At 58.4% G+C, this 24,165-nt stretch overlaps 1 protein-coding gene across 1 annotated transcript; it reads left to right on the top strand.

Moving 5' to 3' along the window:
- Nucleotides 1-29: 29 nt before the first annotated feature.
- On the top strand, nt 30-21,496 carry LOC144949635 (uncharacterized). The gene is given in 17 exon segments (XM_078879614.1): nt 30-142; nt 3,849-3,917; nt 4,992-5,043; nt 6,132-6,716; nt 6,877-6,981; nt 7,908-8,299; nt 8,301-9,846; nt 10,314-10,405; nt 11,211-11,320; nt 12,464-12,519; nt 13,551-13,654; nt 13,828-13,921; nt 14,298-14,577; nt 15,265-15,430; nt 17,187-17,331; nt 19,197-19,262; nt 19,786-21,496. Coding segments are annotated over 17 exon segments (4,068 nt in total). The 5' UTR covers nt 30-124; the 3' UTR covers nt 19,974-21,496.
- Nucleotides 21,497-24,165: the final 2,669 nt, after the last annotated feature.

Raw genomic sequence — 24,165 nt, 5'->3', positions numbered from 1 at the left:
GAAACGAGGGAGGGGGGGGTGGTTGGTGGGGTGGGGGTCTCTTCCGCTCGACAATGGCGACCGCGGGGTAAGCGTGCGGTGCGCTCAGGCGGGCGGCGCACGAAGCGAGGTGCACGACATCGACATGGAGAGCGGCGCGAAGGTAACTATAAAAACCGCACGCACGCACGCACGCACGCGGACCGGCAACGCGGCGTCTCTGACGACCACCCACTCCCCCCACACCCGACGGCGGTGGAGGCTCGAGGCGGTGAGGGAAGGGAGCGAGAGGAGAGCTCCGGCTGCTGTCGGGTTACTCGGCGTGAGTAGGCCACGCGCATAGAGGAGGGCCGCTTCGGGGCAAGCGCGTTGCCTCGTCTCGTCGAGGGAAGAGGAAGCCGAGGACGAAGCTCTATCTGCCCACCCCCGGGTGGTGTTCGCTTGGTGGTGGTGGTGGTTGTTGCGTGGAACGTCTGTGAGATGCGCCGGACGGTCGAGGGGGACTTCTCGCCACGCGCGGTGGTTTGTGCGGTGGGCCGAGTGCGTGGCCAGGGGGAAGTGGTGGTGGTGGTGATGGAGGAGGAGGGGGGACCGAGGTTGGTCGATGGGACGAGGCTGGCTGGTGGCGGGGGTGCGAGTGGCCGCCCAAAGGACGGAGCGCATCTCCCCCCCAAGTGATGGGGTAAAGAGGGGGTCACGCATTCGTGGGGGGCTGGAGGAGATGGCGGGGGGGGACGAAAGGGGGTCGATGGGACGAGGGGCTGGCTGGTGGTGGGAGTGGCGGCCCAAAGGAGAGGGAGCGCATTGCCCCCCCAAGTGATGGGGTAAAGGGGGGCACGCATTCGTGGGGGGCTCGGGGAGAGACGAGGGGGGTCGATGGGACGAGGGGCTGGCTGGTGGTGGGAGTGGCGGCCCAAAGGAGAGGGAGCGATGATTTCCGATCGCGTCCGAGGGTGATTTGAGTTGTCCACCAGACGGACAAAATAAAAAATATCACCGCGTTTCTTTTGAGGCAGATGCAGAGGGCGGCATTTGCCTTCCGATTTGCTGCAAGAGCCGCCACATCGGGGACACGCATAACGCAACGCAGGTCAACACGTTTTGCCTCGTTCTTTTGGGGCTACACGTTGCTGCTTTGTGGGCCCAACCCACTGCCAACGTAGTTCAGCGGAACAAAAAAAAACCCACAATATTTTAAAAACGCATTTTTAATTTGTCGAATCGAGACTCCCCCCGTGAACAAATCTGCAATCGATGCAATCGATGAGGGTTTAAGTAAAGACGACGAAATTGCACTTTAAATGTGTTGTACTGTGCAAGCGTGTCATTTAGCGAGGAAGGGAAAGTGACTATATTAGGCGAGGTGTGGCCGTGGATAACATTACAGCCGGTTAAACCAAATCACTTACAAGGGGTTTCGTCAGAGCCTTTGGCCTATCATTTCCCTCACCCTCCTTCTAACTCGGCTAATGGTCGAGATTGTCTCGAGACGCGTTTGAGAGGCAAAGTGAATACAGAATCGAGAGGCGGCGTCGACTGTGAAAACGATGCCAGACCAAACCAATTCGCACACGGGGTACGATGCAGTGAACGGGCGTACATGCAAAGGGGGTTGGTGGGCGCCTTGGCTTGCGACGATTAACATATGGGCGTAAGCGACAGAGTTGCGGCGTTAACGAGTTTGTATGGCCATTGAGAACATTTGGCCCGATGCTGAATCAGAATATTTATTTTATACCTGAGGAAATCCGATGAGCTATGAAGCTTATTTTATTCACACATGTCCAGGAGGGGCATTTCCCACCTCTAAGAAATGTAAAGAGAATCAATGAATGGGTAGGTTAAATCACCGCTCGATAGGAGGACGATGATGATGGCTGATGGACGAGGCCGGTGATGTGGAGTGAGAGTTCTAGATTTGAAGCTTTCGTGACTGCAAGGATTCATATTCTTAGGTTTTTTTCGGTAAAGTCACGTAGGTAAAAAATTTAAATTAATAAAAGTAAAATCAAAATAAAAATCACGACGTTTGGAGTGAGAGTGGCAGCCACAAGTCGAGAGGTCATCCCATGAGGATGGACCTCCATGGCGGTGGAGCAAAGATTTCAGGACGTGTGGCAGTGAGATGGTAGCAGCAGCACTGGACCCCGAGGGATAGCGACCGCATGGGGGGAGACCTTCGCCCAGCAATGGATAGACGCTTACGAATTACACAATCACAGTTGTGATGGAATTCATGTCCACCCGCCGCTGATGTTTCGCCGTGGCCGGGAATCGAATTTTGGTTTTGTCGAATTGATGGTGCGGTGCGTGAACCACTACTCCACCGCACCACCCACACTATCCTGATTAACCCCTTAGTATCAATCCCCTCTTAATTCGCTCCCCCTTCCCGTTTTTGATGAGCCCTGCTCTCTTCACCAAGCCTGCGACCGAATAATACCTGTTGAGGTGACTTGACGGTAAACCTCTCTGCAAGCCCAAAAAATGCTGAGTAACCATGGAGTTACTCAGCACTTTTGGTTTGAAGTGACTCATCCTGAATGAGTTGAAGCCCCGTGTTGGTTGCGTCACCAGCAGCGGTGGCGGCCTATCACCTTTTTTCATGCGCAAGAAAGAAGCGGCGCTGTCAACAACCCATACGGTTTACCCCCATATTTTTGTATCGGGAAATTGAGTTTTCAAGTCAATACGGCGTACAGCCATTTCAATGCGGGCAAAAACTTTTTTTTTTTGTCTATTTTGTTTGTGTTTCTCCCTTGTGATGGGACTTTGTAGGATGAACGTTGAGATTTACAAGGGGGCACGGGGTGATCAATAAGGTCTGAATTGGTCTGTAATATGGTTGGCACCGATAAGGGGTTGACAGATATGAAGAAGTGGCATTGCCCAAAATCTTGCCTGCCACGTTTTCTCTTCTCAGGCGGTTTCATTATTGTTGTTGATTGCTCCAGCCGTAGGAAAGAGCTCTTCACGTGGGTGGGGAGAGGAGTCTGTTGAGATGCCAGGCCCTTGCACCAAAACAGACACCGGCTTAACCAAAATATTTTATTGTAACAATTTACCACGCACGGTGTTTTGCACCGTGCGTGGTAAATTGGAGCGGAATGAGAGATGGCGCATGACAGGGCAGCGTGGAGAAGGTTGGTAAGGACAACGGATCCCGCATGAGTGGGACACCGTTTTCATAGCGCAAGGCTCGAACGAAGACGTGTTTTACAAACGAGTCTGCCACTAAGAGGAAATGCTGCCGTGTGTGGCATTTACGCAGTTGAAGTAATTTTGGCCGGTTATTTTTTAGTTGTAAAAATGCTTGAACGTGTGACGCCAGCTCACCCGGCCTCCTCTTATCCAAACGACGCAGTGGTTGAGACTCACGGCACTCGAGAGGACGTCCACCGTGGACATAGGAGCACGTGCACAGGAGGAGCCAGGTGGATTGTTTCTCCGAAGGAACAATAACAGATGACGGTGGCTCGCGGAGGCCTTGACCCAGCGGTCCCCACAACCCCCCCTCTCCACGCCTTGTTGTTCTATGACGGTGATGAATTGTAACACTCTTTACGCATGAGCTCCGTCAATCCATCCATAAAGGAGGAGGGGGGGGGAGCCCACTTCAACTCCAATGTGAAGAAGACTATAGGATAACGTTGTGTTGCTATTACGCATTCGCCCTGTTAACAACTGGCTCCCAAAACGTGGAGACAATCCAGAGTGAAGAGGGCTATTTGCAAATAACCCCACAGCGTTTTGCCCAGACCGCTACCCAATTACTATGTACTGCTAATTGAATACTTGCAAGGGCAAACTTCCGTTTATTGTGTGACTGTGAAGCCCACGTGCAAATTGGTGTCTTTTCTCTCCCTCAGTATATTTTCGGGGAGTTCAGCCATGAAGAGGTGCAACAATACTTCCAGAACTCGCACATTTCCGTGGAGGTGAGTACCCCAGAGGTCCCCGACTACCTTCTCAAGTGCAGTCCGTGTGTGTGTGTGTGCACAATGGCACGCACGCACAGTCGTTCGTTTAAGCCATGCGTCTCCGGCATTTCAACAGAGAATTGGAGATAAAGTGCTGCTGCTGCTGCCACTGTTTGCACTTTGCACACAAGACGTGCGTGACACCCGAGTGCTAGTCTATACAATACAATGTGGATTTACGTAGCATCTACACGTGACCACATCCCAAGATGCTGTACTTAAACAGTGGTTGAGGGAGCGAGAGAGAGAGAGGCAGTCGTAGGCAGAGGCAAAAAGGAAGGTCTTGAGCCCTGACCATTGGATAGTTCGTCGTCAGCAGCACTGGATTGCCGAGGGAAGGCAACCCCAAACAAACGGGGGCAGTGGAAGTGAATTGAGAATTAATGCAGCAGCGCTTATCCCCCGTTTACAGCTCCTGCGCCAGGTGGAAAAGCCACTAATCTTGGGCAGAGCGGAGTCTATTCATAGGGCAATCACTGTTAACTTCAACCACAAAGTGACACTGATTTTACGAGATGAGCCAGTGTGAATGAAAAGGAGTGTTGGACTCCCAGCAATGGTGGGCCACGGTAAAGGAATTGCTGTTCTCTCAGTTATTGACATTGTTTTCCCTGCTGTGATGGGGTATTTTTTTCTCTCGTAATCTCCAGAAATTAATGTAAATGCTTCACCCCGAGCTCTCAATACTCTGATGGTGCGTTGTCTTTGAGTTGTGCGCCTTTGGCGTCATCTGGTCTAACACCATGTGAGACTAGGCTCTAAGAAAAGCTGTCTCGGGTGTGGACCAATCAATTTCAAGGACAGTGCATTCATTATCAGAGTTGTCTTTTTGTTTGCATGTTGACTGCAAGTGTTGTGGTTAATGGAAACATGATCCCTTGTATAAAGGTGTCAGTTTTGTTGCCAGTTAAAAGGGTAAAAACCTATTTCTATATCTACAGAAATTGTTGACTTTTTTTAATTCTCACACCGCTTGCAAATGAAATGCCGATTTTAACAGCTTCCTCTCAACTTTTTTTGTGTTTGGGGCAGCTTCCTCCATGCTCGGAAGACACGGACGATGATGATGCGACAGGCCATACTGGTAAGACAAACAAGCACGTGTCGCTTTGGTTTATTTTTGGGGGCTTTTCTTTGCCGTTGACGTGGTGTACGGATGACTGACGGTGCCAGTCGTACGTTTGAGGGATGCCCTGGAATAGCTTTAACTGACAAAAGTTCGTCGTGCAGCTAGTAGGGTTTCGTTGAGCGCGCTAGCTTTTGATTAAGTGGTTGAACAAAGTAATGTTTACACACGTGATCCAATGAGCGTCATCGTCAGCGAAACACCCTTGTATCCGCAAAATACAAAGCAGCATCACTCCCTGCTGCAACCTCCGACAAGCACGGTTGGCTACGTCCGGTGCGAAGGAAGTTCTACGTGTTTCCAAAACTACTGCCGACAATACCCGTCTGTGAAACGTGTAGCGCCTTTTGTGATGGTGTTGCGCCGTAACAAATGGCGTGAATAACAAACGTGTCCGTGGCGAGAATGAATTTTTATTCGCAGTTGCGCATCTGCCAAGTGATAATTGGCAATTGGGTGAATTGTTACATGCGTAATGAAGCGTGGAGATGCGCCCGCTTGGAGTGACGTTGAGGCGTGGAAAGTGTGACTCGTGGCTTTCGGTGAAGGCCAAGTGAATGGCGTTCAGACTGTTAAGAAAAGTAACGATTTACACCATCGGAGCCTCATTTGCCAGTAAAAAATATGATAATTGTTTTTTTTACCCTTTTATCTGACAACAAAACTGACACCTTTTTTACAAGGAGTCATGTTTGCATAGACCACAATACCTGCAGTCATAATGCAAACAAAAAAACATAACTCTGATAATGTAACTCCATATATACATGCTTCAGGGTCTGGATCGAACCCACAACATCCTGAAAACCAGGCGAGGCAGTTAGCATCTCCCCACTGTAGCGAGACGATACCCAGCACAGACAAACGGAGCCATCAAATCGGCTCGTTCTCAGGAGTTGTTGTGGATTGTTAATTTTATCGCGAGACCACGAGAGGTGACGACGGCTCCGGGGGGTAGACCTTCGTCCAGTCGTGAGCAAAATCCACGCGACCACGACGATGAATCGTGACACAGCCTTAACCTGGCTTCTGCCCTGTCCTCACAGGGGGCGACTGTTCCGAGCCGGCCAGGGGGCTCGCGAGCAGCAACGGTGGGGACAACTCGGTCGAGGGCTCCCCTCCTGATGAGGCGGGGGGGCCCAGCACGCTCAACCCACGAGCCCCCGAGTTCTGCCTGCCGCTCGACCAGCCCGCCACCTCCTTCCCTCGCCAGCCGGCCCCGCCACCGTTCCCGCCGGCGCCGATGATCGCTTGCCGGACCGACGCCGCCGCGGCCGCCGCCGTTGCCGCTCCTCTGACAGGAGACCCGGCACCGCCGCCACCGCCGCCGCCCAACGGCTCCGTTCACGCGGCGGCGCCGTCGATGGGCCCGGCTGCCCCGCTGACGTTTGGCCACCCGGTGCCGACCGCCGCCCTGCGGCTGCCCCTGTTCGTGCCATCGCAGGCGGCCCTTGCCGGCGCGGAAGCGGCGCCGGTCGTGGTGCCGCGGCCGCTGGTGCCGGTCCACGCCCTGCCCGTGGGGCTGGCGCCGACGGCCACCGCATTCTTTGGCAGCGCCCACACGGCGCCCGTCGTGCTGCTGCAGCCGCTGCCGGCGTTCAACAACGGCGACGAGATGAGCGCCGGCGAAGGTGCGACGGCGCACGCGCACGCACGCGTGAACGCACGCGCACAAGCACGCGTGTATGTGCAAGCCCACGTGCTCGTGTGCACAGGAGCGCAGGCACCACCGATACTTGACCGTCATGGCATCATGAAACCTCTCTCCCTTCTCTCTCCATACGGTCTCAGCCGGCGCGGACGGGAACGGCGATGGTTCCAGTCGCAGCTCGGGCGGCCCGCGGGAGCGGCGGAACAAGAAGAAACGGCCCCCCGGCTACTACGGTTACCAGGACGGTGAGGGGCACGGGCGCCACGCGCCACGCCACGCACGGGCGCCACACGCGCCGGTACCCACAGTTGGCGCTCGCAGCAACGCGCACGGCGGCACACAACGATCGGGTGTGAAGGGGACACCACGGCGATGCACTCCGCTGCTCATGACACGGTTATCTGGTAAACGCTGGTACACGCTGGTACACGCTGGTATACTCTGGTACACGCTGGTACACGCTGGTACACGCTGGTATACTCTGGTACACGCTGGTACACGCTGGTACACGCTGGTACACGCTGGTACACGCTGGTACACGCTGGTATACTCTGGTACACGCTGGTACACGCTGGTATACTCTGGTACACGCTGGTACACGCTGGTACACGCTGGTATACTCTGGTACACGCTGGTACACGCTGGTATACTCTGGTACACGCTGGTACACGCTGGTACACGCTGGTATACTCTGGTACACGCTGGTATACTCTGGTACACGCTGGTACACGCTGGTACACTCTGGTACACGCTGGTATACTCTGGTACACGCTGGTACACGCTGGTACACGCTGGTACACGCTGGTACACGCTGGTACACGCTGGTACACGCTGGCCCGTACCGCTGCTGTTGGGGGGCGCGGCATGTGGAGTGACGTCACGCGCGTTACACACAGACATTCTTGGCTCATCATAGTAGTAACTAGGGGCAGCACCACATCCGGCCGCCTTTGTCTCCCGAGTGGCGATGTTTATACACCTCACCGGGTACTCATTTGAGGCTAAGTTGACCTAGGGGAGGCTCAGAACCGGTTCAGATAATCCTGGTGTTGGTCGTGAGCGAATCGAACTCGGGTCGCCGGGTCCATGGCGCGAGGCGCTGACCGCTGCGCTTGCTAGAGCGGCACGCTCTCTGGCCCGCGCTCCGTTCACGCGCGCTCTCCGCCCGCAGGCACCGGCGCGATGAACGGCATGTCGTGTGCCGACGACGGCGACGAGGCCTCTCCGGACGCCCCCTTCGCCCCGCCTCCGCCGCAGGGGGCGGCCCCCCCCCCACCAGGGCCAGCTCTCCTCCTCGCCGCTCCCCCCATCGCAGGATCTGCAGCCGCAGCGCCGACAACCACCCGAGGCGTCCGTGCCGGTGCCCCGTCCCGCCGAACCCACCGAGCAGCCGGCGCCGCTCTGCAAGCGGCCCGTGCCGGTGGTGCCGCCGGCCGCCGCGCTCCCGCCGGTGCCGTCCGCCCCGCCGGCCCCGCCGCAGAGCGCCGCTCAGCCGACCGAATTGCCGGGCATCGGCGGTCCGCAGGGCCAGCCGCCGCCGCCGGTGGTGATGATGATGCTGATGAACGGCCCGCAGGGGCTGCCCGTTGAGGCGCTGTTGGTGAACCAGCTGGGCATGGCGGCTGTGCCGGGGGTGCCGGTTGTGCCCTCGACGGCGCCCATGACGGCGCCCTTGACGGTGCCCATGACGGTGCCCATGACGGTGCCCCTGCTGGTGCTCCCCCAGCGCACGCCGCCGGTCGTGATGTCCGTCGCGCCGCAGGCGGCCGTGCAGCTGGTGGCGCCGGTGCCGCAGGCGCCTGCCGCACAGCCGCAGCAACCGACGCTGTGCCTGCAGCAGAAGCCGCAGCAGCCGCAGCCAAAGCAACAGCCGCAGCCAACGCCGCAGCAGCAGCAGCCACAGCAGGTTGGGAACAGCACCAGCAGCAGCAGCAGCTTGATCATGCTGGCCACACGAGGCGCCCACCAGCTCCCCGTCAGCGCCATCCGCACTGGCGGCAGCTTCAAGTTCGGCGGCGACACCAACTTTGCGGACGTGAGCGGGCGCCAGCGCGAGAGCCCGCCCGTCGTGTTCACCAACGCGCGCACCGTGCCCAGGGCGGCGCTGCTACGGGACGGCGCCGCGTTGGCACCGATGGCGCCACCTGTTGGAGACCGGCGCTCGTCCTCGGCGCCCGGCGACGCCACCGCCAAGCTCCCCAGGCCGATGGCCACCATCGCCCCGATCTCTTTCGGCCCCGCCATGCCAGCGCTGTCCGAGGTCGTGACGCTGCCCCCGGCTGCCGCCGATCGGCAGCAGCGCGCGAGCGGCGCTGCCGGCAACGCGCCGGCACCGGCTCGGCCGCGCGAGGAGCAGGTGGTGCCCGTGGCGGCGGTGGCGCCCAACGCCCCGCGCTGCGGCGAAGCCCGGAAAGGTTCGGCGCAGCTCAACGGCGTGGAGACGGCACCGGCGAGGCCCGGCGCGAACACGAACGCGGCGCCGGCCGGCGGCACCGCCGCTACCGTCGGCGGAGGCGGTCGGCCGGCGGTGTCGGTGCCGGCCGCGGCCTCCCTGGACCCACGGCCGCACACGCCGACCCTTGCTCACGGTGGTTCGTCCTGCCTCACCGAGGCGTCCGCCGTAGGGAGGGATGCTCCAGCGGCCGTTGCTCCGGCGAAAGATGCTCAAGCGAGCGCGGTAGGAAGAGAAGCGCCTGCTGCTCCTGCAGGGAGACCGGCGCCAGCAGCAGCCGTTACTGCTGCAGGGAGAGAGCCATCAGCTGGTGCTGACAGCAGAGAGGCACCGGCCGTTGCTGCTGCTGCTGCTGCTGTTGTCGCGGGGAAATCTACTGCTGCAGGCGACGCAGCGGCTCACGACGCCAGGCCACAGCCGCCGGCGCTCCCCGGCGTCAAGACCTGGGCCAGCCTCTTCAGTGCCAGCAAGCCAGCCGCGCCGTCACCGGGGCCCGGCGCCGCCGTTCGCGTCGACCAGCCCGCCGGGGACTACAAGGCGGCGGCGGGGGGGGAAAGGAGCCCGGGGTCGCAGGAGGCGCCCGTGCCGCAGACAGCGCCGTCGCACAAAGCTGGGCCCGTGTCGGTGGCCGAGGACGCCTGTGCCGCCAGGATAGCCGGTGAGGCTCCTTGCCGATGAAGATTGTGGGGTGGGGCGGGGGGACCTCCTTGCGATCCAGAGGTCACCGCTTCCATGGTGGATTTTTCTCTGGGTCCTCCGTGTACCGTTGCGGCCTTCATAGGTGCTCGCTAACCGAACTTGCCCCTACAGTCTGTTAAGGCTATATGGGGAACTTTATCTTTGTGTGTGCACATAGCACTCGCGTCTGTCCCGTGACCTGCTGCCGGTGAGTTTTCGACACTTCACGCGGCCTCAAAGTGCACAGAGCCTGGCACAAGCGCCGTACGTCACCGCCACATAGTGGCGAATGGCAGTTGTCGTTGTTGCATACGTGCTCACTAACGGCACTTTTGCCACGACAATCTGTTAGTAAAGGCATTACAAAAAGCCTCGACGACAGTTTTGTTGAAGGCTACACGGGGGATCTTTGTTTTTGTGTATTTGTGTGTGCGCGTGTGTGTTCAGAGCTCCTGTCGTTGACGCCGTTGTCCTACAAGCCGGTCTCCGTGCAACCACGCGGGCTGATCAATCGGGGCAACTGGTGCTACATCAACTCCGTATCCTTGGCAATGCCAAACCCATCCACACCAGCAGACAAACATAGACGAGACAGGCATACGGACAGCCGCACATGAAGGCCGGCACGGCACCCCCCTCCCGTGTACCCGGCGCGATGTGAAGACATCGCCACTGGGGAGACATTTGCGTCTGTGTAGGTGTGTGTGAGTGCGCGCAAGTGTGTAGGGAGCGGTGGTGTAGCGGTTAGCGCGCTGCGCTACGAACCCGGCGACCCGAGTTCGATACCCTCTCACGGTTACAACAAGTGACGATTATTTGAACCGTTCATAAGCCTGCCCTTAGGTCGACTCAACCTAAATTGAGTACCTGGTGTGGGGTGTAAACATCACCACTGGGGAGACAAAGGTGGCCGGGCGTAGTGTTGGCCACCCCACACCCCCTTGTGTGCCACAGTGCCGGCCTTCATAAGCGCTACTCGCTATAACGGCACTTGCCCCAACAGTCTGTTATGGTTCTAGATTTGAAGCTTGCGTGACTGCAAGGATTCATACGCTTAGGCTTTTTCGGTAAAGTCACGTAGGTAAAAAAATTAAAATAAAATTTATAGAAGTAATAATAGAAATAAAATAATAAATCACGACGTTTCGGAGGCAACACAAGTCTCCGTCATCAGGTGGGACCGTCACAGCTAAAATCTACCGCATCAAGTGAGGAAAAATTCCAAAAGACCAGCCCTTAAATACAAGTTAAGTTATGGCTTTTCGGGGAGGGGGGTGTGGGGTGGTGTGTGTTGGATGGAGGGGGATTCGTTGTCGTTGGTTGTGACCTTGACCGTGTGCGCAGACCCTGCAGGTGCTTGTCGCTTGCGCGCCGCTCTACCACCTGCTGCGCGCGCTGCCCCTGTATGGCGACGGCGAGCGCCCCGCCAGCGCCACGCCCATGCTGGACGCGTTGTGAGTGTGCGCAGAGAAGCGTGGGGCGTGGGACGGGGAGGGGGGCGGTTGTGGTTGGAGGCGATCTGGCGAGGTTACCGAGCGGAGCGGTGAAACCCGGCGACATTCCCGCTCACGGCCAACATCGGCGACTAGAATATGAACCGGTCGTGGGGCTTCCCCAGGTCGACTCGGCCCTATACGACAGAGGTCGCAAACGGGTTTTGATTCCTTACCCGTACCCGGCCGCACCAGGGTCGCAAATGGGTACCCGTACCCGTACCCGGACGGGTACGGCTAGCCGTTCCCTACCCGTACCCGTATCATACCCGAAATGAGTGACAAACGGTGACTCACCAGTGACTCACGGCCTACCCGTACCCGTACCCGGCCGCACCAGGGTCGCAAACGGGTACCCGTACCCGGCCGGGTACGGGTAGCCGGGTATCGGGTAGGGTACGGGTATCGGGTACCCGGTTGCGACCTCTGCTATACGAGTATCTGGTGTGTTGTGGGAAAAAAAACATGAGCACGGGGGCATAATGTTGGCCACTCACTCCCCTAGCGTGTCATGCCGGCCTTCATAGAGGCTCGCTCGTAACAGGTGGGGAAACTTCGTTTTTGCGGTGACGGGAGGTGGATGGCGGGGGGGGTGGCACGTACCCACATCTGACCATGGGTAACAAACATGCAGGTGCACATGCACGTTTGCGAGTGTGGGGAGCGGTGGCGCAGCGGTTAGCGTGCTGCACGACGAACCCGGCGACCCGAGTTCGATTCCCGCTCGCGGCCAAACACCACAGTGACGGTTATTCTGAGCCAGTCCTGGGCCCCTCCCCTAGGTAGACTCAGCCTCAAAATGAGTACCTGGTGCGGTGTGTAAACATCGCCACTGGGGAGACAAAGGCGGTCGGGCGTGGTGCTGGCCACCCACCCCCTCGTGTACCATTCCGGCCTTCATAGGTGCTCGCTAACAGCACTTGCCCCAACAGTTTGTTAAGGCTACACGGCGGAGGATCTTTGTATGCGGGGAGTGATAGTGAAGTAGACTGAAGCGTCTTCAGAACATGAGAATTTCCCGCACGCACGCACGCACGCGTGTGTGCGTGTGTGTGTGTGCGCGCGAATGTAACGTCTCGTGTGTGTGTGTGCGTGTGTTTCCAGTGTCCGGCTCATGAAGGAGTACGGATCGATGCTGCCGCCATCCAAACCCAAGACCGGTGAGTCGCGTGGCGTCGAACATCGCCAGCGGGTGGCGCCACCGACACGGCCTGCGTGGCGCCACGCCACACGCGGCGGCGCGCTGCTAGTTTCGTGCGCCTGGCATTCGTGCCATTCTTAGAGTGCGAGGCTCGCACGGAGGCGCTACGTTTCACAGTTGGGTATAGTTTGCCAGTTGGGGGATTTGTTCAGAATCGGAATCTTTATTTGTCCCGGACAAATCCGGCGAGCTGTGAAGCTGTTTTGCACAGATGTCGAGTCGAGCCGCTTGGCCGTGTGCCCGGTTGCTCACGCCCCACTCGGTTGCACTCGGGTTGTCAATCGATGATCACGTTTTTGACGATCGTTTACAGAATCGATTCTTCTTCGGTGCCCTCTGCAGCCCGTTAAAGGGTATTCATTCCCCACAATGACCCTGATGATTCTTCCTTCTTAATTTGACTCTTGGGTCGGATCGCCGCCTGCGTAAACTGCCACTTTGTATCCTACGCCCTCCTCCACCCAAGCGTTAATGAACAGATCGCCGACACTTAACCCCTTTCCCGCGCCGAGTCGTCTCTTAAGTCGAAGGGTGGCGTCGCCGCTCGCCGCTGAATCTCGGAGCGCGCGATCGGCTCGGCGCTTATTTTGCCTGGAGAGGCGTATCGCCGCGGAGAAGTACGGCGACACGACCGCACTGTGTAATGGCTGACGCCGAACTCGCCCACACGGCCTCCCGCACGGCGTTGTGTGAACGTTTCTAAATATTTCGATTTTAAGCTTTCGTGACTGCAGGGATTCATCTTCTTGGTTCTTTCGGTAAAGTCACGTAGAATGGAAATAATAAAAGAAAAAAAATTAAGCATCTTTTATTATGTTTTATTTTTATTATTTTATTATTTCCATTCTACGTGACTTTACCGAAAGAACCAAGAAGGTTTATAAATATTTTACTCCGATGACGTACGTGTGCGTGTACGTCATCGGAATGGCAAAGGGTTAACAGCCGTAGCTGCGGACTCGCCACACTGAGCTTCCCTCCCTTCTTCAGCTGGACCTCCGGAGAAGAGCAAAGACCTTCGCGTGGGCTCGCCCTTCGAGCCGGCCTTCATCTACAAGCTGCTGTCAATCGTCAAGTCCAGCTTGTGCGACAAGGTGCGACGCGTGCGTGTGACGTGTGATGCGCGCGTTACGCGTACGTCTTTGGCCGTGCACGTTCAGGCGCTTGCGTTTGTGTGTGCGCGTGTTTTGCGTGCGCGCGGTTGCCTGGTGCCGATCGCTCGCCACCGGTGCTGATGAGCGCGTGACCTGTGCCCCGTCCCCCACAGGGTCGGCAGGAGGATGCGGAGGAGTTTCTGGGCTTTGTGATTAACGGGCTGCACGACGAGATGCTGTCGCTGCGCCGGCTGGACAGCGCCGACGGTGAGCATCAGACGCGCGCCGGGGTCACGCGGATGCTCAGATGTGCTCGGGACACCAGGATACACCAGGACAAAGGGACACTGACATCGGGTTGCACTAACACTTGGATAAATACACAGCTAGATACCAGGACACGCAGATACGAGGACACACGGACACGTAAACACATGTACGCACGGTCATCAAAACGGCAAGGCAGCGAATTAACAGCAAATACAGTCCCAGACCACACCTAGACAACAACACACAGTTCCTCAATACAATTGACGTACACAGAGAGTCGTACACGCACAGACACCGGGACCACCTCCTCTTGAAAAGCTGACGTGTGCGGCGCTTGACCGACCCCCGCTGGTGCTTCCCCTTCCTCTGCTAGGAGCTGCGACAAACGGCGTGGCCTCCGATGGGGCCAGCTCTGACGGCTGCCCCGAGGGGGATGCGGAGGCCGGTGGGCCCCGTGGTGCCCATGGTAATGGCCGAGGGTTGCAGCTGGAGGACAGCGATGGTCATGGCCAGCGTGCCAACAACGAGAAGGGTGGCGAGGAGGAGGAGGAGGAGGAGTGGGAGCAGGTCGGGCCGCGCAACCGCTCGGCCATCACGCGCTCCGCCGAGTTCGTGCGCTCGCCCATCACCGACATCTTCGGTGGATGCATCAGGTGGGTCCCTCACCCTCCCCTCCACCTCACCTCCACCACCACCACCTCTCAGCCGAGCTCCTCTTCCCCGGCCGACTGCGCTGGGTCGTTGTGCCGGCCCGTGCGTGTCACGTGACGTTGGGGCGGTTTTCTGGGTAAACGCGACGACCGCTTTCCGCGGTGCCTTGTGTGCGTGTCTCGGTGTGTGTGCGCGCGGGTGTGTGTGTGTGTTCTGCGTAATGTACTCGTTAACACAACCGTTCTATGAACCGGGCGAACAAAGTTCGATTCCCGCAAACGACCAGCAATGTTGTCCGTCAACAGCACTCGAGCCCGACAGTCCATTAAATGCTACACTGTGGCGGTCTTTGCGTGCGTGCGTGCGTGTGTGTGTGTGTGTGCGTGTGTGTGTGCGTGTGTGCGTGCGTGCCTGCGTGCGTGTGTGCGTGCGTGTGTGTGTGCGTGTGTGCGTGCGTGCCTGCGTGCGTGTGTGCGTGCGTGTGTGTGTGTGCGTGCCTGCGTGTGTGTGTGCGTGCGTGCGTGTGTGTGTGCGTGCGTGCGTGCGTGTGTGCGTGCCTGCGTGCGTGCGTGTGTGTGTGTGCGTGCGTGCGTGCGTGCCTGCGTGCGTGTGTGCGTGCGTGTGTGCGTGCCTGCGTGCGTGCGTGTGTGCGTGCGTGTGTGCGTGCCTGCGTGCGTGCGTGCGCGCAGGTCGGCCGTGTACCAGGCGGGAGTGAAGGAGTCGGCGACGCTGCAGCCGTTCTTCACGCTGCCACTGGACGTGAGCGCGGAGCGCGTGTGGACGCTGCGCGACGCGCTCGAGGGCTTGGTGGCACGCGAGGCCGTGCAAGGGTACACCACCAAGAACCGGCAGGAGGTAACCGCAGACAAACTCCCTCCCTTCCCCTCCATGGCATCGCCAGCGACGCACCGTCGGGGCAAGTGCTGTCGCGGCGAGCGCACGAGGGGCTCGGTGGCCAACACCACGCCCGGCCACCTTTGTCTTCCCAGCGCTGCTGTAGTTTGCGCACGCCGCACTAGGTACTCGTTGAGTAGCTGAGGCCCGGGACCGGTTCAAATACTCGCCACCGTTGTCGCGAGTATTTGCCCTAATATAATGTCGGGGCAAGTGCTGTTAGCGAGTAACACCTACGAAGGCCGGCACGGCACACGAGGGCGGTGGGTTGCCAGCACCACCCCCGACCGCCTTTGTCTCCCCAGTGGCGATGTTTACACACCGCACCAGGTACTCATTTGAAGCTGTGTCGACCTAGGGGAGGCCCAGGACCGGTTCAGAATAATCGTCAGTGGTGTTGGCCGTGAGCGGGCAATGAAACTCGGGTCGCTTGCTCGGTTGCGCGCGGTCTGTTCACCGAGCGGAGGTTCACCCTGGCGTCCGCGTGCCATCTTGACAGCGCGCCCCCCACCACCCCACCCACCCTGCTTCCCCTCCCCCCCCCACCACCCCACCCACCCCACCCACCCCACCCACCACCCCACCCACCCCACTTCCCCCCCCCCACACCCACCGCCCAGCGCACTTGACTTGCGTTCCGCGGCGTTGGAGGCTGCGTGGCTGAGCGGCCGTGTTTACTGAAGCTCGCGTGTGAACCCAGCCGCGCCAAGCGTGGGCCCCCAGCGAGAGGGGGGCCCTGGCGAGGTTCCCTCTCGGCGGTGATGTCCGCACGCGCTCGGTGTGGCGATGCCGCGGCCGTGGCTCTGGCGGGCGGGGGGAGGGCCCATCACGGCCGAACCGGGGCCCCTCGTGTCCCTGTTAAGGGTGTCGTGATGTTAACCACCTCGCCTGGTCGCGTGGATTTTTCTCCGGGTTCCTTCGGTTTTTCCCCTCCACATTTAGAATCAGTGTCAGTCGTCCAGAGAATTTGGCTGCTAAACAATTCCACGTGATTGATAAGCCACTTCGTTCAGCTATCAGTTGTGGCCAGGTCGCTTCTGAAAAAAAGATACATAGCTCAGTGAGCCTTGCCTGGTAAAATAAAAAATAGTTTAAAAAAGTTATTTATAAAAAAAAACCCTGACCCCGCCGGCATGGAGATCACCCCCCTTCCCCTTCCCTTCTCCCTCCCACCCCCGTTCTGCCCTTGCCCTCACCGCCCGCGCTGTCTCTCGCCACGGACACCTGTGCTGCTTGCCCTGTGCTGTGGGCCACTGTGCTTGCGTACGATGGACTGGTGTGTGCGGCGTGCGTGTGCGTGCGTGTATCGGTGTGTGTGTGTCTTTGCATAGCATCTGGGCCTCTCCCGTGACATGCCTGTGAGAGCCTTAAGCCCTTCACATGGCCCCGGAGTGAACTTAGCCTGGCACAATCGCCATGATGATTTTGTGTGTTTCCGCGCGCGCGTCTGTGTGTGCGCGTGTCTTATGACCTGGTGTGGTGTGTAAACATCGCCACTCGGGAGGCAAAGGCGGCCGGGGCGTGGTGTTGGTCACCCACCCCTTCATGCGTCGTGCTGACCTTCATAGGCGCTGCTCGCTATCGGCACTTGCCCCAACAGTCTGTTAAGGTCTACGCTGGGTGATCGTTAGCTCATGGGTATGCACCGTCCCACTGCGTGCCGTGCGTTTTCCCACGCACGTGCGTGTGCGCTGTGCCTCCGTGCGCGTGTGAGCAGGTGGAGGTGTGTCGTCGCATCACGCTGGAGGAGCTGCCGCCGGTCCTCGTGCTGCATCTCAAGCGCTTTGTCTACGACAAAACCGGCGGCTCGCAAAAGCTGCTCAAGGCCATCGACTACCCCCTAGAGCTGGAGATCAGCAAGGGTGAGGCAGGCAGACCCTCACTCAGCCATGCAGACACTCACTCAGCCAGGCAGACCCTCACTCAGCCATGCAGACAATCACTCAGCCATGCAGACACTCACTCAGCCAGGCAGACACTCACTCAGCCAGGCAGAGTCACTCAGCCAGGCAGAGAGACACTCACTCAGCCATGCAGACACTCACTCAGCCAGGCAGACACTCACTCAGCCAGGCAGACCCTCACTCAGCCATGCAGACAATCACTCAGCCATGCAGACACTCACTCAGCCAGGCAGACACTCACTCAGCCAGGCAGAGTCACTCAGCCAGGCAGAGAGACACTCACTCAGCCATGCAGACACTCACTCAGCCAGGCAGACACTCACTCAGCCAGGCAGACCCTCACTCAGCCATGCAGACAATCACTCAGCCATGCAGACACTCACTCAGCCAGGCAGACACTCACTCAGCCAGGCAGAGTCACTCAGCCAGGCAGAGAGACACTCACTCAGCCATGCAGACACTCACTCAGCCAGGCAGACACTCACTCAGCCAGGCAGACATTCCCTCAGCCATCCAGACACTCTCTCAGCCAGGCAGACACTCTCTCAGCCAGGCAGACACTCACTCAGCCAGGCAGACACTCACTCAGCCAGGCAGACACTCGCTCAGCCAGGCAGACACTCGCTCAGCCAGGCAGACACTCTCTCAGCCAGGCAGACACTCACTCAGCCAGGCAGACACTCACTCAGCCAGGCAGACACTCACTCAGCCAGGCAGACACTCAGGCAGACACTTGCTCAGCCAGACAGACACTCACTCAGCCAGGCAGAGACTCACTCAGCCAGACACTCACTCAGCCAGGCAGACACTCACTCAGCCAGACACTCACTCGCTCAGCCAGACACTCACTCAGCCAGGCAGACACTCACTCAGCCAGGCAGAGACTCACTCAGCCAGGCAGACACTCACTCAGCCAGGCAGACACTCGCTCAGCCAGGCAGACACTCACTCAGCCAGGCAGACACTCACTCAGCCAGGCAGACACTCACTCAGCCAGGCAGACACTCACTCAGCCAGGCAGAGACTCACTCAGCCAGGCAGACACTCACTCAGCCAGGCAGACACTCACTCAGCCAGGCAGACACTCACTCAGCCAGGCCAGGCAGACACTCCCTCAGCCAGGCAGAGAGACACTCACTCAGCCAGGCAGACACTCACTCACTCAGCCAGGCAGACACTCACTCAGCCAGGCAGACACTCACTCACTCAGCCAGGCAGACACTCACTCAGCCAGGCAGACACTCACTCAGCCAGGCAGACACTCACTCAACCATGCAGACACTCACTCAGCCAGACACTCACTCACTCACTCAGCCAGGCAGACACTCACTCAGCCAGGCAGACACTCACTCAGCCAGGCAGACACTCACTCAGCCAGGCAGACACTCACTCAGCCAGGCCAGGCAGACACTCACTCAGCCAGGCCAGGCAGACACTCACTCAGCCAGGCAGAGAGACACTCACTCAGCCAGGCAGACAGACGCGTTGTTATGCGTGCAGCCAGACTCAAAGCCGGTCGGATGCACGCATCCAGGTCGAGGCTCAATTCCTGAGGTGAGAAGGCTTTGCCAATAAGACGATCAGAGTCGTTGGAGCTATTTCAGTGCCGTCTTGAAATCTCGCCTCTTCAACCTGGCCATTGAGCCCCTCCTTGTTCTGGCCGTTTATCCCTGCAGCCTCTGTTTGTTTCCTGGCTTTGCGTACACGGTGGTGCATTGGGATCTGCGGGCGAAATGCCCCTCACAAACGTGAAGTGTTCTTGTTGTTGTCGATGTGTGCCACGCTGATTGTTCCTCTGCTGGGGTCTGTGTGGTGCCTCCCAGACCTGCTCTCCCCAATTGCCAAGGTGAAGCTTTCCAAGGGCCAGAGGAGCTACCGTCTGTTTGCCGGTGAGTGTTGGCCGTCCTCTTCGTCTGGCTGTCTATGAGCGTGGTTGTCTGTGAGCGTGGTTGTCTGTGAGCGGGGCCGTCTGTGAGTGTATCTGTGAGTGTGGTTGTCTGTGAGCGTGGCTGTCTGAGCGTGGTTGTCTGTGAGCGTGGCTGTCTGTGAGCGTGGCTGTCTGTGAGCGTGGTTGTCTGTTAGTGTATCTGTGAGTGTGGTTGTCTGTGAGCGTGGTTGTCTGAGCCTTGTTGTCTGTGATCATGGTTGTCTGTGAGCGTGGTTGTCTGTTAGTGTATCTGTGAGTGTGGCTGTGTCTGAGGCTGTATCTGCGAGTCTGGGTGTCTGCGAGTGTCGTGTAGACGCGTCGATTCGTTGTGTTTTGTCGACATGTCATGTTGTGTTGATGCATCACGTCGTGTTGATGCGTTGACGCATTGTTGTGTTGACGCGCCGCGTTGTGTTGACGCACCGCCGCGTGGTGACTAACCGCGTCGCTTTGTTGCTCTGACGTTGCCGCGTCGCCCCACGCAGTGACGTGTCACCACGGCGGCACGGCGACGGGCGGCCACTACACTACGGACGTGCAGCACGCCGGCCTGGGCCTGTGGCTGCACTACGACGACCAGGGCGTGCGCCCCACGGCGCTCTCCGCAGTGCTCAAGCCCATGCTGCCCCGCACCGCCTACTTGCTCTACTACCGCCGCACAGACGTGCAGTGAGAGGGGGACACGACCCCCGACGTGGTTGTAGCGGCGCCCGCTGCCACCCGCCCCCCCCCCCATCCTACCCCACCCACACCGGCGCCAGCTGCCTCCGCACCCGAGGCTGGACGTTCGCGACGACGATGACGGTGACGGTGGTGACGATCGCGGGGACACGAGTTTCGAGCGTCACTCGGACGAGGGGCGGGCTAGTCTGCTCGCTCGACTCCTCCGCCGCCCGCCCCTCCAGCCCTTCCTCCCCACTGTCAAACAGAAATCTCTGAGCCACATGACTTCTCACCACCGCCGCTCCCCCCCCCCCACGTGCCGGTCGCGGGGCTGCCGGTGTCGAGGCTCGCGGAAGATCGTCGGATGTCGGACGACGTTCCACATGGGGGTGGTGGAGGAGGACTCCCCCACGCTGCCAGAGCTTCGTGCGTGCGCACGCACACCGCAAACCCGCCTCGCCCGCCTCGCCCGCCTCGCCCGCCTCTCCTGCGCGCGAGAAACCTTTCGACTGAATCGTCGGAAAAAGAACCTTTGAAAAAGAATATTTTCAAAAAAATAATAATTATCGTGTGACTTCAAGTCCATTTGTCTCGTACGCCCAATGGAGTTCAGCGGCAGAATGTGGCAAGGTGTCAATCTGGTGCCTCCCCCACCCACCAAAGAGCTCACAGGACACCTGGGGGCTCCCCAAGAGCTCACGAGACACTTGAGCTCACAGGACACCTGGAGGGGGGGGGGCATGGAGCAAACAGGTCACCTGGGGGATCCCCAAGAGCTCACAAGACACTTGAGCTCACAGGACACCTGGGGCTCCAGAGAGATCACAAGACCCACCGGGGCCCCCGCAGCCCACGTGATACCGACGGGGTGGCACACGGGGTCACACACACGGGGTGGTACACACACGGGATGGTACACACACGGGATGGTACACACACGGGGTGGTTCACGGGGTGGTACACACACGTGGTGGTACACACACACGTGGTGGTACACACACACGTGGTGGTACACACACAGACACGTGATGGTACACACACAGACGGGGTGACACACGTGGTGGTACACACACACGTGGTGTGATACACACACGTGGTGGTACACACACACGTGGTGGTACACACACACACGTGGTGGTAGACACACACGTGGTGGTACACACACACACGTGGTGGCACACATCGGGGACTGCACGGACCTGGGCCCCCCCCCTCGCCTCTCTTCTCTCTCCCGACGTGCACGAATCCGTCTGTCGGCCGTGCGGACTCGATTGAGTCTGAGAAGCGGGGGGCGTGGGGGGTGGGTGCCGGTGGGGGGGGGGGGCTGCGCTGCGTGTGGGGTGGAGGAGCCACAGACGCCCCCCCCCCTTGGGGAGGTGCTGCCCCTCTGGGAATGGTAGCCGGGGGGCGCTGTCACAGTCGACACGCGTGGCACGGAGCGACGCACGGAGCGACACGCGTGGCACGGAGCGACGCGCGTGGCACCACGGAGCGACACGTGTGGCACGGGCTCCGGCCGTAGTTTATTGTTGGGTGGGGGGGGGGGCTGGGGGGGTGTGTTTGCGTGGGGGTTTTTGTTGTTGTTGCTTCCCCCTCTCCCTAATTGCGTTTTGCTTGTTTGTGTTCATTTCTTTTAGCTGCGCTTGAGTGCGGTCGGTGCGCAGCGGCGTCCTAGCGTGCACACACACGCACACTCGCACTCACTCGCTCACACGCACACACGCTCGCACGCACTCGCACACACGCCCACGCACACACTCACTCACACGCGCGCACACTCACACACGGGAGTGTGAGTTGACGACGGGAGACTGATGAGTGAGGGTCGTGCACACGCCTCGCTTAACCTCCCCCCCCCCCCTCTGCCACCTCTGGGATCTCACAATCGTGGGTCTCTTCTTTTAGGTCCGCCAGTGGGGGGGCTGGGGGGGGGGCTAACTCCCCATCGCGTCGTCACAGGTTGGGGGAGTGGGAACGGGGAGTGGTGTTGATAATTGGCACGCGTTCTTTTGGTTGCGTTGTTGGATTTGCTCACCGAATGAAATACTGTAAGGTGTGGGTTTTATTTTTTAATGACACCTTGAAGGCTTGGCCTGGTTTGTGCGTTGCCCCCCTCCCCCTCTCTCCGCCATTGAGTTGCCTAATAAAGCGATCTGCCAGCCCCAGGTGTGCCTCTCACGTTGTTGGGTACCGGGGTAGAGGTGGGGTGGGGGGGTGAACAGAGCTGGCATGGGTAAGGAGAGCACATGCGGAGGAGAGAGAGTACAACTAAAAACGTTATCTGTTTAAAATGGCATTCTCTCTTTTCATTGGACCTCCTTTGCCAGTACCAAAACATAATAATAGGGGTTTTCCACTTTTTTCTGGCAACTGAAACCTTTTTACAAGGAATCGTGTCTGCATTAACCACAATGCTTGTGGTCAAAATGCAAACAAAAAACAACTGATAATACTGGTAGGAACATCCTGGTTACACCAGCCCACAGGGGATTATTGTGTCCGTCCGTCATGCATCCAAAAATGGGAGGGGTGGGGCTGGGTGGGGAGGGTGGTGATGGGCTGGGTGGGGAGGGGCTGGGTGAGGAGGGGAGGGTGGGGAGGGGCTGGGTGGGGAGGGGCTGGTCACCCCGTGGTGCCCTTATAAAACTCAACGTTCAACCTACTCACGCCGGTTTGTGCCCGCCCTCAGTCGGGCATATTTGCGGAATACACCACGCCGCGCTTGACCCTGGCCATTGACCGAGCAACCCAACGTTCCTACCAGCTCCCTCCGCAGGAATGTGTTATATGTGCATTGTCCTTGAAACTGATTGGTCCACACCAGAGACCGCTTTCTTTTGAGCCTCGTCTCAATTGGTGCTAGACCAGAGGACGCCAAAAGGCGTACAGCTCAACGACAATGCACTATCAAAGTAATAATAATCGGTGTGTTTTTTGTTTGCATTTTGACCGCATGTATTGTGGTTAATGCAGACGTGATTCCTCGTCAAAAGGCTTCAGTTTTCTTGCCAGAAAAAATGGTAAAATCCTTTTATTGGCTTTCTCTTTAGTTAATTTCAGACGTCTTTCTCACCGCTTCTCTCCTTGCTCGGTGGCGAAACTATTTTCCGCCCTTCCATCGGCACAGCGCCCCGAGAACGATTGTTTCAGCGCGCTTAATAAATACTTGTTTTACATGGCGAAGAGAGAGAGGCACTGGGCTGCAGAGACTGCAGTGGTCGAGAAGAGGGGAGGAGAGGATGTGGAAATGAGGGACAGAACACGATGGAGAGGGAACGGAGATGAGAAGGGGGATAGTCGAGAGGGCATGGGAAGAGAGAGACGTGGCGGGGGGGGGTGCAGAGGAGGAGTGTGAGGGACGAGAGAGCGAGAGACACCGTGGAAGGCAAAGGAAAAGAAGGCACGAGGGGAAGACTGGGAGGAACATCACAGAGAGAGAGAGACTTTGACTTTTAAACAACTTTTATTGCCGCCAGCAGCAACAGCACTGGAGGCGATTCCGATACGAAACACACAAAGTCACCAGCAACACAAATGAAACAAACGCTGTAAATCCACGGGCTGTGGCGCTAAATGCACCGCGCACAACACGAAAGAAAAGTCACGTGGTGGTGGTGGTGGTGTTGGTGGTGTTCAGCACAGAGAGGGGTGGGGGTTTTACATAAAGCAAAAAAATGCAAATTTCTTTTTTTACGAAATGAACGAAGCAAAGTGCCGAATAAACCGAGCATCTTCTTGTTTCCACTGATCGTAAAAAAAAGAGAGCGGTGGGCAGTGAGAGGGAATGGGGGGGGGTTGAGTGCACGGGGAGAGAGGGCCTCTTCGGTTGGTGCTCGATTGGCTCCGCTCCCCCCTGGCTCATCTCCGCTACTCGTGGCTGACATGAACGCCAAGTGCCAGGACTGATCGTGGGGTGGTGGTGGTGGTGGAGGGCGGTTTTACGAGGACGCCGCATGCGAAACAGCAACCACGGCGGACGGAAGGAGCGACTTGCGGTTGAAGTCTGCGCGGCTGCCGTGCAGTCGACGGACTGCGGCTCGGTTGTCACTGGTTGGGTTGAGGCGTGGTGGTTGTGGTGGTGGGTGGCGCTTGGTTGTAACTGTGTGTGGCCGCTTGTGGTGGTGGTGGTGGTGGTTGTTGACGCGTGTGTGTGTGTCTGGAAAAATAAGTAATATAAAAAAAAACTTTTTATTAAAACACGC

This window comes from Lampetra fluviatilis, chromosome 54, assembly GCF_964198595.1.
Source record: "Lampetra fluviatilis chromosome 54, kcLamFluv1.1, whole genome shotgun sequence".
Lineage (NCBI taxonomy): Eukaryota > Metazoa > Chordata > Hyperoartia > Petromyzontiformes > Petromyzontidae > Lampetra > Lampetra fluviatilis.
The sequence above is the reverse complement of the archived record's forward strand: the minus strand, read 5'-3'. Positions and strand labels throughout refer to the sequence as shown.